Here is a 13,900-nt window from a genome sequence, read left to right on the forward strand (position 1 = left end):
CAGCTTGGCGAGTAGCTTATTTACTTCCTCTATTGTATTAGGTTCAATAGAATCCTTTGTTACAACCTTTCTTTCTAAAACTGGCATATTTTCACAGTCCTCTTCAGTAAAAACACCGCCAAACAGTTTGCAAGCACCTCCGCTTTCTCCTCATCCGCTCTTGCTATGAAGGTCCCCTCTTGTGTCTTTGGCTGTAATTCTGAAATAGCGCTCCTAGTTTTTCTCTTTGAGTTTACATATTTTCAAAAGTTTTGCTATTAGCCTTTGCAGACTCAGCCACTTGTCGCTCCTTTTGTTTACGTTCCTTTCTTATTAGCGCTTTAACCTTGTTTCTTGCCTTGCAATATCCCATGTGCTTTTCTTTACTTCTATCTTGCATATACCTCTACCATAGTCGGTGCTTTCTTTTAATGCTGCTCACTGTCTCCTTGCTTAATGGTATTGTACGCTTTGTATCCCTAGGTTTACTTTTGGGGATGCGTTTCCTCACTCGCTTATGTTAAGCAACAATCGCCTATCAACTATTATATAATTTGTTGCAAGGGCAAACTTCCATTGTTCCTGAAAGAGACCATCTAGTGAGATTACACCTTGATTGAACTTTTCCGTAAAGAACTAAAATACTTTGGTGATACCAAATAGTCGATCTTGTATCAGACACGAAACCCTTCATAAGCGAGTAATAAGCAAACGTTTTACTGAAAATAATATATAAAGCTTTGTGCGTAATATATACACACATACAGCCACTGCGATAATGTCACGTGATCACCAAGGTCAAACTTCGTTTATAATTATGTAATTGTGTTTATCAGAACGTCATTCTATAGGTTTATCAATGTATAATCTGAAATACACCGAGTCTTCAAACCTGTATTTAGCTAGTGTGCGCAAAGGCTGTAAACAGGTAGGTCATTTCAAATATTGCACAATTGATCGATTGATGTATAGTTATGTAGCAAATGTTGATATGTTGCAGTTCAGCTGTCATCAAACTACGCTCCAAAAACTTCGTGCAAACAAATCATGCGTACACACAATACAGTATTGGCAAATAGGATAGCAAATTTTGTTCGGTTTAGTGGAAATGATTGGCTAATGTACCACCAGGGACCTGCTCTGGACCCTCTTGGAGCCTAAGCGACGCTAGCTACGCACCTGGAGTGGTATGCCTCGGGCAACAAAAATTTACTTGTGCATGGGTATAATTGATATACGTAACAGGGCCGGATCCGTACTGTCATACAACCAAGCAAAACGTGATATCTGACACCCCCAGAACTTCTTAGGCAATTAAACAAAAGAGACGGAGAAAACTTTAAAAAAATTGCTATACACACTAAGAAGCAGGAAAACAACCAGGCAAACTAAAAATGGCCTGTCGGAACCATCACAAGTTAAAAAAAACTCGTATTAATTAATTTCATCTCGTTTTCGTTCTGATATTAGTTGAATAACTACATGATTATATTGTGGTATTTGGTGTTGTATCAGTTTGTCTCTATATTTGACGTTCTTAGCATGTTAAACCAGATGGAGCAGCGTATAATCATGTACTAAGGGAGATAACTTGTATAGATAGACGAACCTCTCTAGCAACAATATATTATTTCTGACCTTAGGTAGAGAAGCGGAAATGTCGAAGGGAGACATTAAAAAATAAAGTAACATATCAAATTACGTAATAGACACCTATACACCACAAGCAGTGTGCACTGCAGCTTTGTTTCATCGTCAAATATTCTTATTACGTAACAACAACACAATACATTCTACCGCTTTATCTTCTCGTCAGGAATACATGTTAAAAGTGATTGTATGTTTGCACAAATAGATAAAAAAAACCCCAACAAATCCGGTCGGATACACAAAGAGACGACATCCTGGCCGATTAGTTCTGATCCATTCACTAGTGACGTAACCTGATACTCTGGGAGGTCGGAAATCTCCTTCTCTTAATTTTTTCTGTGTTCCTTCTCCAAAATGTAACCAGTTAGAATTAACACATTTCTCCGTCTAAATACATAGCCTAAAACATGACCCAGCCATACTACCGTTGTAGTAATTCTCACTCTAATCATTTTCTATTCAACGTTACTTATCTTCCCCTAACCTCTTAATGCCTTCTTAATCAACACGTTTACACTAATCACATATATTATTATAAAAAGTCGGAATGAACAGATGTATACAGCCAAATGACATTAGCAAAGTAGTCAAGTAACTTAGTCGAATGATTGGAAAGGATTCAAGATGGGACATCAAAAAAAAAAAAAAAAAAAGAGTGTTAATTACAATTGTACCTTCACCGATCGATCACTAACTACTAACTATAGTCCGGCGAACAGGACTTCAAACCGTGGCCCCTGTGAGAACTGCCCTTACTCGCACGCTAAAGATCTCTCTATGGCCCCTTATCCTTCATTTCAACCTCTTGACATGTTTCATACTAATATGATAAGGCACTACTAGACCTCATAACCGTAACAGACGGTTCCATCCCTCTGAGGGGGATATAGGTAGCCTACTTACGTCGCCAGAACACTGATGTTCGTCGGTGAGACGATATCCGGCGACAGGAGGAGTCTCACGGAGACGACAAACCTGTCAATCAACCAATCAACTCCGTACCAACTGATCAACCGTCTAACAAACCATTGAAAATGGTATTTGTATACCTCTCTCTCTCTCTCTCTCTCTCTCTCTCTCTCTCTCTCTCTCTCTCTCTCTCTCTCTCTCTCTCTCTCTCTCTCTCCTCTCTCTCTCTCTCTCTCTCTCTCTCTCTCTCTCTCTCTCTCTCTCTCTCTCTCTCTCTAAACGTTTTTTATGGAGCATATTATCATTATTGTGTCTGTAGCATGCTAGGATTAAGGGTTACCGATTTTATAGAAATGGATGACCTTTATCCGCTTTCAAGGTCACGATGGTCAAATATGTTCAAATTTTCAAACGACTTCTAGATATTAGGTTTGTAGTATACCTGTATGAGTCTTTTTGCTGTCAAGTTGCTGAGCAATGCATGCCCATTAGGCTTTTTGTTCCTGCTTAATATCTTTGTAAAGAAGATGACCGTTTATGCCCATTGGTCCTTTGATTACATGTAAACTCTTCTCGCCATTTTCAGAAGTCGTCATCTTAGTTAATAGGAGCAATTTGGATAATTTAAATACCTACCTATATGTCATATTTGGTATCTAATAATAGAACATGCTGTTAATACGGGTTTTAGTCACCTGTGAGCATTTGTATAGGGCTGTTTTGTATCAAATATGATTATGATCATAATGAATGAATTACTCTTCTAAAACATTATTTTTTCGCATGTTTTGCCAAAACGTGGCAAAATTCGCAGACAGTTCAGTAAATTACATGATAAAAGTAATGTCTGCGATTAGTCTTGATCTATACCAATCGTTACTTCTCACAAATTATATAGCTGATGATGAAAACATCATTGTTATTATTACCATTTTCCCATAAATACCCTAAACCTATCATAAATAGTTTATTCCTTTTACGATCAATCTATTCGCTCCCGATTTCAATCATATCTACGTAACAAGTGTTAGTATACAATTATCGGAGTTTCTAAGTCTGAGCCATTCAGATCGCCCAGAGTTACCGCCCTTCCTTTCACTCTGGCAGTAAAAGTATTTCAATAAGCTTGGCAGCGAATGGCACAAAGAAGGAATTTGAGCCAATATTTAAAACATCTAAATTTGCGAATTATTTATGAACGTAGTATGCCACGTTCTTGATAAATCATAATGCTTTTCGTCTTTTTTTCAACTCCCAAGATTCTCTTGCAAAACATTACAGGTAATTTTTCTATATCAAGCGCTTTGTGAACCCCCACCCCCGGGCAAGTCTCAGTTCAACATACTACAAACAATATTAGAATATTTTCTCACACATTTTTTTGAAATAGCAAACAACGATTTCCGTCCTTGCTATTTTTTGTGGTGTCAAACTGAATCTGATATTTAATTTCATTATAACTCTAATATAATCAACAAAATAAACATTTTCTATTGTAAAACCATCATAATATTAATTGATAGAATAGCAAATCATAAGTTTTTCATCAAGGTTGGTTATATGTGGTAATTACCAAATTGTATTATTCCTACACTGTTTCAATTGTTTAAGTTAATTACATTTACATAGAATTCCCCGAGTTAATCAAGCGGTATATTTTCCCAATCAAGCACGATCAGTCAGACACATTGATTCCAAAATAAAGATATACATTTTTCCCGGGAGTATAATATAGGGATACTGAATGTTTCTTTGTTAGTGTGTGTTCATTGAACCGTGAATACCTTACAGTTGTTATTTACATATGCTTCATTTACTATATGTACTGTATTTATTCATACATTCGTTTATCATGATCTTTTGGCCAAACGGCCCATCATTACACATGTGTACACACACACAAGGTACTATATATATACTGAACAAAATAAGTTAAGGATCATAAACTTGAAACAGTGCAGTTTTACATACAAATAATAATATGATTATATTTTAAATTTTAATGACAGAACATTCATTTTAGTCTTTAATTACACAAAACAAATTCATTTGTGGTAATTGCTACCAAGAGCAGATAACCCTGAGTAACAGCACCCTTGAAATCAAAGTGTAAGAGGAAGTAGAGCAAGTTAATCATGTAGACAAGGAAAACTCATCAAACTGCAATTGGCAGTTTAATAGGCAGTATGACCTCCGTTGACATCAATAACTGCCCTGCAACGTCTGCACATGCTCCTTATTATTCGTCGGTGGCTGATCTGTGGGATGCGCTGCCATTCCTCTTGCAGAGCAATCATAAGCTGTTGGCGGTTCTGTGGCGGATTAGGTCGAGCTGAAACCCGGCGTTGCAAGGTGTCCCAAGCATGCTCGATAGGGTTCAGATCAGGAGAACGACTTGTCCAGTCCATGCGAACGATTGCTTCACGTTGAAGATAGTCGTTGACCACACGAGCACGGTGAGGACGAGCATTATCATCCATCAGTATAAAATCATGGCCAACAACTCCTGCAATGGGCCTTACTATAGGGTGTAGAATCTCGTCCCTGTATCGAACAGCTGTTAAAGATCCATTGTCTATGATGTAGAGGTCTGTATGGAAGTCAACACTGATCCCTGCCCAAACCATCACTGACCCACCACCAAAGCGATCATGCTGGACAACACAGCAGTCTGCATAGCGCTCTCCTTGGGTTCTCCATACCCTCCTCCTACCGTCATATATATCTGTGAACATAACATTTCTCCAATATAATTGCCAATTCAAATGATATATATGTCTGGATTGTGTGTGTGTGCTGGTCTTGTAAATTAGAGGCATGGAGTCTGTGATTTTCTGGGATGAAATCCTTAGATTTGTGTGTGTGTGTGTGTGTGTGCCGTGATGCAAATGAATCTGTCCTGTCGGGCTGTCGTACAGCGTGGTCGTCCAGATCTGGGGCGTTGACGGACGTTATTTGTCTGTTGATAGCGATTCCATAGCCTACTAATCACGCTCTGAGAAACATGAAGCTGTGCCGCCACATTTCGTTGAGTTTGACCAGCTTGAAGGAGCCCTATAGCTCGCGCGGCTTCCATATCATTTAAATGTCTTCGCATGATTAGTTTTTCAAGTTTTCGTTACAAATTGATTAAATGTTTCCAAATTCAACTTTTTTTAGCTTAGAAGTAACAGAATCAAAACCTGCAAGATTCCTCTGTAGTAATAGACCAGTCAGTTTTTCACACCACCATAGTTAACTAGAGCGGAACGGCAAGACCTTCAGATACACGTGCTTTCACCTTTGACATGACTTTAGGTACATATTGGAGAAACTACGAGTGCAATTACCGGCAATACATGATTTGAATTTTTAAAGATATTATGGTCACAATTTATGATCCTTAACTTATTTTGTCCAGTATATATGGAATACATGAAAAAGATAAAGAAAGTGAGAGTTAAATGTATAGTAGGTCATTTCAGAATTAACACCAAAATATACAAAATTTCCACCCTGTTGTTTGCTGTTAATATGCATGACTGATGTTATTTAAAGATAATCTTAATGTTAAAAAGAAAGACGGATGTTACAAAATAATTATCACTTATAAAAACCTACTTCTAGAAATAGATATCGATATATATATGTATATATAATATATATATATGTGTGTGTGTGTGTGTGTGTGTGTGTGTGTGTGTGTGTGTGTGTGTGTGTGTGTGTAGAATATATATGTGTGTGTAGAGAGAATGTGAAATGAAATATACAAAATAAAACAAAATGCCCTCTAAATTCTTACACTAGACTATATCCCCTTGAAACTTAGGCTACCAGCCCTGAAGTTTTTTTTTTAAGAATTCCATAGCTAAATTCTTACACTGGCTTATGCCCATTTAGGAATCAGAATAACCAAAATATTAAAATTATAAAACTCAGTTTTGTTTATAAATTTTAATATTCTAGAAACAGGGGTCAGTCTACTGTAAACCGAACACCTCTGTTGATGCAAAATTAGCCGATTGCATTATACACACACAACCACACACACACACATATACATATATATACAATTGTATCAGGAATGGACGATTACATGTAATTAACATGGCAAACGTAATGATACTTAACAACAAGAGGTAATTTCTTATATTCGTTTTCCAGAGTGACAAGATGGCTGATTCGTCGTGCCTAAGCTATCTCCACACGCCACCTGTCAAACCCTATAGATATACCACAATAGGGAAGGTGGCACAAGAGAATGCCCGTCAACGTCCGAACCAGGAAATTTTTGTTCTTCGAGAATTCGACGGGTCAAGGTTCGTTTTGACCAATGCCAGTCTATATGAACAGGCTGACCAACTGGCAAGGTACCTTGTGTCACAAGGAGTTAAGAAGAGCGATATGGTGGCCCTTATAGGTCCAAACACCCTCGAGATGCTTGTGGGAATTCTGGGGATACTCCTGGCTGGGGCTGCGGTATTGCATTGCACTATTAATATGAAAACAGCTCTTGATGTGAAGAAACTGTTTCAGATCAGTGGTGCGAAGTATATTTTAGTTGACCAAGGAAAGGACGATTGTCTTCTTGCTCCTATGAAGGCAATGTTGGAGCATTGCAATGTGCAAATGGATGATAGAAGAGAGGAAGATCGGATTAACGTAATCTTCCTCCGCGAAACTAATCTGGAGGGTTTTACCAAGACCAACACCTTGACTGCAGTATTGTCAAAGGATACGAAGGGAGTGGAACTTCCAAGCATCTTCCCTGATGATCCCGCTATCATTTATACAACATCTGGGAGCACAGGAGATCCAAAACTGGTCCTCCATTCACATTTTAGTTTCGCAAGTTTCCCCTTTTCTTGGGTGCCGACTTCAGTGGATTATGAAATGAAAATGTACAACGATCGACCTTTCAGCTGGGTTGGAGGTTCTCCAATCCTGGACATACTCGGAAGTAACACAAGGGTTTTCATGGACGTGGCTATAACGATGAACGGTAAACATGCAGATTTACTATGGCAGGTGATCAAGGAAGAACGATGCACGGAAGCTTTGTTCTTTCCATATATCATCCAGGATCTTCTTGAGTTACCACCAGCTCTCACGAACGATGGGTTTAGACTTCGTCACGTGTCCACCGGAGGGCAAATGATTGACAATTTCTATACACGTATAACTGAACGATTTTGTCACAGCGTTTTAGTTGTTTACGGGTGCACGGAATGCATTCCTATTGCCCGGCGCGGCCCCGTGTTGCAAGGAGAGGTTTTAAAAGCCGGGGACGTCGGTCTGCCCTATAATGGGGTAGAAGTTCGAGTAGTCAACGCTCAGCAGATGCCACTTCCCATGGGAACCGTGGGTAAGGTTCAAGTCCGCACACCGTATGCGATGCAATGTTACATTGGCAACGATGAATTAACAAAGGGAGTGTTCACTAAGGATAAGTGGTTTAGAACGGGTGATGTTGGTGAAATTTCCCAAAATGGACATCTAATACTGATTGGAAGAGAAACTGACGCCATCTCTAGAGGCACGCGCAAAATATACCCTGGTATGCTGGAGTACCTTCTCAAGAAAATGAAGGCGGTCAAAGATGTCTGTATTGTAGCTGTACCAGACAAGAGACTTTACGAAGAAGTATGCGTGTGCTTCACAACCGGTGAGAATCTCATGCCAGAGGATGTGAAGCAGTTCTGTCAGGAGAACCTATTCGTTACAAACACTTTGGACAGTCTTGGAGAAATGCCAAAGTATTTTTTGGTGTTTGAAGAATTCCCCAAATTAACCAACGGGAAAACAAACAAACGAGCTGTTGCAGAAAAAGCCACCTTGAAATTAGGTTTAGCGAAAGTTCGTGAACACGAAGATGCCTTAACGATTTGAAAACCCCCAAATACTGTAATTTAAGTACAGACAGAGTTGTTACAGATGGTCAATCAAAATATTTCATTAAGCGGAAAAAGCAACTACGAGTGTCGAGACCTCGTATAACATATTGAAACTTATCTAGGATCGTTTAATCTCGGAGCAGCCGATATGATTTGGTGTCATCAACTGGAAAGTGCGAACAAAGACTATATATACAGATCATTAAATAGACATATGTGGGTTTTATTTACACTATGTATAAACTATCTATTCATTAACATACACGTATACGTTGTTGTAAAATCTAAAATTTATTAATATGTTTTAGTTGGATGTTAAATGTAGTATCTTAGCAGAAAGTGTAGTTATCTCCCTTCCTGACCTGAATGAAAATAAAAATCAAGCAAATTGTTCTTTTCCACGTAGTCACGGGTTCTCTGAAAGTCCCAAAACATGGTGGCTATCAAACAAACTATTTGAACTGTATTGCTACCCTCCGTAAACACTCAGTATCAACATTTTAAACTGGAAATGTGTTGTATTGGAAATAAGTTAGATTCGGAATATTTCTCAGGCATATTTATATATGTACATGTAGGTGGCAGAATGCAGCTTATCACGGAAATGTCCTGTATGTCAATAAATGTTTGTATTTTGTATGATTTTGACTCATTCCAATACCCAGTAGGTGGTATATTGTACTTTTTATATGTAGCGTTTGTTTTAGACATCCTCTAACATTTTTACTTTCATGTTCACTTACAATTCAAGATACAAGTACGTCTGTTCATAATGCAATAAACCCAGCGAACATAATAAAAAATCGATTTTTTCATTATGTAATCAGTTAAAAATCTGTCATAAAATTAAAGTTCTGTACACGTTATAATTGAAATAATTTTTATAGCATGATAAGTAGACAGAGAAACTCTTTTCCATATTTTTTTTATTAAGAATGTGACACGTTGGGTTAAATTCCATCTCATTGCCACAGAAAATTAGAAGTAGTGTTTTAAAGCAAACCCTTAAAACCCACATTTACCACAAAAATTTCACGTTACCCAACGGTGTTCCAAATCTGTAAAAACATTGGTCATGATTTTTCATAATTCCATATTTCAATCTTAAATGATACAATAACGCATGCAATTTGTGGTTTTCTGTCTCCCTCGTCACAAACACGACTGCGAAAGCTGATCTCTAACCTTCCATCATGCATATTGATCTCTCAGAGTTACTGCCCTTCGCTTCATTCGATCATAATAGCAATATATTTTTGATGTCGCTAACTTGCTCGAGTATTTTAGGCAATAGTGTCTGAAGACGCATCACAAGTACCCATGGTGTTTGTTTAAAACGTACAACTGTCTGTCGAGCTGTCTTTGACGCGACAGTAATATCGTCAGAACTGTCATTTTTCATGTATGGAAATGAAACTTCGTATGTTATGTAGTATGATCATATATTTTTATGTCACTTTATTTAATAATTCATGATTAAGGAAAGTTAAACTCTCCATTACTCAGTTTACTAAGTAAAAAGGTATATGTTGTGATCATATCTATGATGTCGTAAACTCTATTTATTATCATATTTTTCTGAAGAGTCCGTCAAAATTACTTAATGAAATAATCCCTAATACTAACCTAACCCTTACATCTTGGTCGGTGTTATAACGCCTGCTCTTTTTCGAAAAGCCACAGAGGGATCTTTATTATGCGAGTTGGGCATTCTCACACGGGCCACCATTTTAAGTCCCATCCGATGGACTATGGGTTATTTGTTAGTAGTTAGTATGGTACTGGTGGTGATCTGTTTATTTGGTGTCCATGCCAGTGTAATTCTTCTTTCCATTTCCATCTGCCACTCTATATACTGTTCACTTTTTCATACTTTCTGTAATCCATATTGTTCCTTTCTTCATGTAACTGTGCACTTTCTGACATTTATCAGATTACCTTTTGTGATTGTGAGGTTAGTATCGGGAGAGATTGGAGGTGTTAGTAGGAATTTACTAAGACGTTAATGAAGTAGACTTGTTACGATGTAGCTTATTGATCGAATGAGTGTTATGAGATGATTTTAGATTTCCTATGTTAAAGGGTAGCGATGGTAGGAAAGGACGGCTACTACTGGGGGATGTAGGAAAGATGGATCAGTAGGAATTGTGCGGACTATAGAAATGGTTAAGGGGTCTAAAATATATACTAGTATGTACAACCCGTGATTTATGTTGAAGTACTTTTTGTATAATGTGTGAGAAGGGATGGGGTTGGGAAGGTGCTAGGGGTAGGCTGGGAGGGGGTCTTGTATAGCGTTTATTTGGTTTGTATGTGCATTGTGTTGTGTTGTATGTATAGTTGCGTGTTGAGTTTAGTTGTGTGAGATTTAAGATTTTGAATTAAACAATCATGTATAATCATTATACAGAACTGTTCCTACCCATTGCCCTCACCAACATGGCTCTATATGCTACAAGCCAGTGTACAAGACCCGAATCCGACTGTAAACCAGACCATATCTGTTGTACCCAGAGGCCTCCTTTATGTTTAATATATACTAGACGTAGAGTCTTAAATGTGGAATTTTTTTGTTTATTTTTCTTCCTGTTTAGTCGTTTGGGATGGCGTGTTTACTTGTGTGTGCTGTTTCATTTATTGGTACCGTTTCGTATTATTTCACAAATATAAATACTGGGGTGGGGCACAGAGGATGACACTACATACCTCATGAGGGGTCAGTTTGCACCAATGAATGGAAGGTACAGAAATTGAGATTTCAACTTTACTGCTTGTTTTGAAAAGATTTATTATGAATCTTTTTTTGTTTTTGTTTTTGTTTTTTTTGTTTTTGTTTTTTTTTTTAGAAAAATGGTATATAAAGACAGCAACGCTAATTAACTATAATTGATACAATATTGCAATTCAAAATATTCCATAATACAACCATCGTATAGAATATATCAATTGATACGTTATAATGTTATAATTACAATAATCAGATATCAAAATAGATACAATATGCATTTTCTAGCATTTGAAACACTTAGGAAAAGTAGAAATACGTTTCTCTGATTTACCTGACTTTCAGGACTTGGTATAAGAAGATAATTATGTCGGCGGGCATCGCATGTAGTACATTGTATATCATTATACTAAACTAGCAAAAAAAATACGGACTTGTTGCTTTAATAAAATATGATGTTTTTATTCATAAGATATTGTTGATCTGATTTGTAACACTTTGATTTTTATAATAATCATTATCTTTTGTTTGTGATTTTGAGCATGGTTATTTATTCTATCACGGATTCAAATTCGAAATAAGTCCGACATGTTATATATCGTACTATTACGGAGTAGTAGATGTGTAACCTACAGGTACACAAGATACCTATATAACCGTGGCTGCACGGATCTCCTAGTCCAAGTCTTATACAATCACTCATCCATGACTGACCCCATTCTACCTGTGCGCTCACGTGCTTACGACTCGACTGACGATAAGGGGACATAACCCATGGTCTCCCGTAGAAATAAATATTGTTGCAAATGAACCAAATAGCTTCAAAATCTCACTATATTTAAGCTTTTCGTGAAAATATTGTTACCTAATTTGTTATTTTAAACAGAAATAACTTTCAACAGGTTAATTTTATTAGTTGCATTGAATTATAAGTGAAACTGTGTACCATGTATGCAAATGAATTTATACCCAAACAGACCCCTTTATGGAACCATATAACAAATACTTAAAACGGGTGGATGGTGGGGGTCGGCAGACAACATCCGGGGGTGAGACTATACCCGAAGATGGAAGGAGTCAAAGAGACAACAAACCTCTTAACCAATCATCCAAGGTGCACGGTGGGCGTGGCTCTGCTCTAAAAGGAAGTCTTCGAAACGTCAATATGTCCTTACATTAAAAAAAACTCAGCTACAGTAGAGCCTCTCGATAGGATAAGTAATACCTAGGGGCTACAATTTTGAACCCCAAGAAGTGACTTGTGTTAAACTTCCACTAGTGTAACTTTTATTACCATAAATGATAAGTTTAAGAGACAAATACAGTTCAATTTTCCATTTTGAAAGGAAAATTGACATTTCAAATTCTACATTCAATAGATCTAGAATCAATAATCTATTTTGACTTTTGAAGATTACACAGGAGCGACATCCAACTTTAAAGTCATTACAATATACCGTTATGCGACCTCGAGATTCGTTTGATGTACATCAAAGAAACAAATAAATCTTTTCGTCTTGTCCACAAGGTTTCGCACACGAGCGGAGTGATTCATGTGGGAAAATAGCCTCACTCAACTCATTAATATTCATGACGCCCAAAAACATGTGTGACGTCATCAGATCGTGAGGGTCGGCACGCATGCGGTAGAAGAAGGTAGAAATATGTTTTTCTTTATTTTTTACTCTGTATCTAATATTAGATTAGATATTAAAGGCAAAACAAAACTAAATATCTTTTATTTGTAAAATAACATAAAGGAAGTTTAATGCATGAGCAAATTTATGTTATTTAATCTACAGTTGCAGTTGTTCAATCACGTGATGGCATAGAGGACAGGTCTGTTTGTACGTCGAAGATTGTATTCTGTTGATTTTTCAGATTCAATTTGTGTCATGTTCACAAAACTTTTGTCAGATATGTGGCGGAACTTTCGGTTTTTTCTGTGTTTATTGTGGAGTAATTTTGAATTCTTTGGAGGACAATGAATATGTCGAAGCATGGACTCACCGTGGACGGAGCGCGTTCACGTACATGTACGTCTCAGGTGAGCGGTGTTGAAAAATGTTTCGATAACTGAAGACCAAGCGAAGATTTATTAATCTCCTGTACAAACCGGTGTTACAAGACTCACCCCAGATACTTCTTCTAGTCCAGACTCTAATGTTTCGAATTCGAAGCGCAAATTTCCGAAACCCCGCCCAGCCACACCCAGTCCTCCGGCCATTCAGAAGGAGTTTGTTCACTAAAGCCTGACATCCCAATAAAACCAGATGTTATTACACGCATGGTAGATGAGCTTGTGGGTCCTGTATCACATCTAGTCGTTCAGGTATTGAAGACCACATTGATTGATGAGTTTCGCCCTATGATCGAGAGCTCGGTTAAAGATATTATGGAATCCAACGACAGTATAGGTCGTATGATAGCCAGCTGTGTTGAGAGTAAAATTCTATCTGACCCTCATCTCTTAGAGAAGAAGTAGCATTAAAGAATGTGGAAGTGCATGAAAATGAAAAAGCAACACTGAAAAACTGTATTGATCTACTGGAAAAGAAAATCGAGAATCAAAATGATATCGAGAGGAACTTCTTTGAATTTTTTTGATATGCCTGTTCCGTAAGGGCATACGAGCTCGTGTATGTCCCCTCATGCTATATCTAGATGTCACATCTTGAGTCAAATTTCTGATAGTACAGTTACAATCATCGCTAGATTTGTGCGATACTATGATCGTCAGATGGTTCTCGACAAACAGAAAATG

General features: G+C 37.5%; 1 protein-coding gene across 1 annotated transcript; it reads left to right on the top strand.

The window, feature by feature from the left end:
• Positions 1-840: 840 nt before the first annotated feature.
• Positions 841-11,607, top strand: LOC132555839 (medium-chain acyl-CoA ligase ACSF2, mitochondrial-like). Its single transcript, XM_060220199.1, has 2 exons — positions 841-907; positions 6,682-11,607. The coding sequence occupies exon 2, from the start codon at positions 6,691-6,693 to the stop codon at positions 8,404-8,406; it is 1,716 nt and encodes a 571-aa protein (XP_060076182.1). The 5' UTR covers positions 841-907; positions 6,682-6,690; the 3' UTR covers positions 8,407-11,607.
• The last annotated feature ends 2,293 nt before the right edge of the window (positions 11,608-13,900 follow it).

Source organism: Ylistrum balloti, unplaced genomic scaffold (assembly GCF_031769215.1).
Source record: "Ylistrum balloti isolate Yb309-2 unplaced genomic scaffold, AGI_CSIRO_Ybal_v1 Utg370520, whole genome shotgun sequence".
Taxonomy (NCBI): Eukaryota; Metazoa; Mollusca; class Bivalvia; order Pectinida; family Pectinidae; genus Ylistrum; species Ylistrum balloti.

What these genes read in the sequence shown, in the direction of transcription:
- LOC132555839 (XM_060220199.1), top strand. Translation starts at nt 6,691, where the DNA reads ATGGCTGATTCGTCGTGCCTAAGCTATCTCCACACGCCACCTGTCAAA.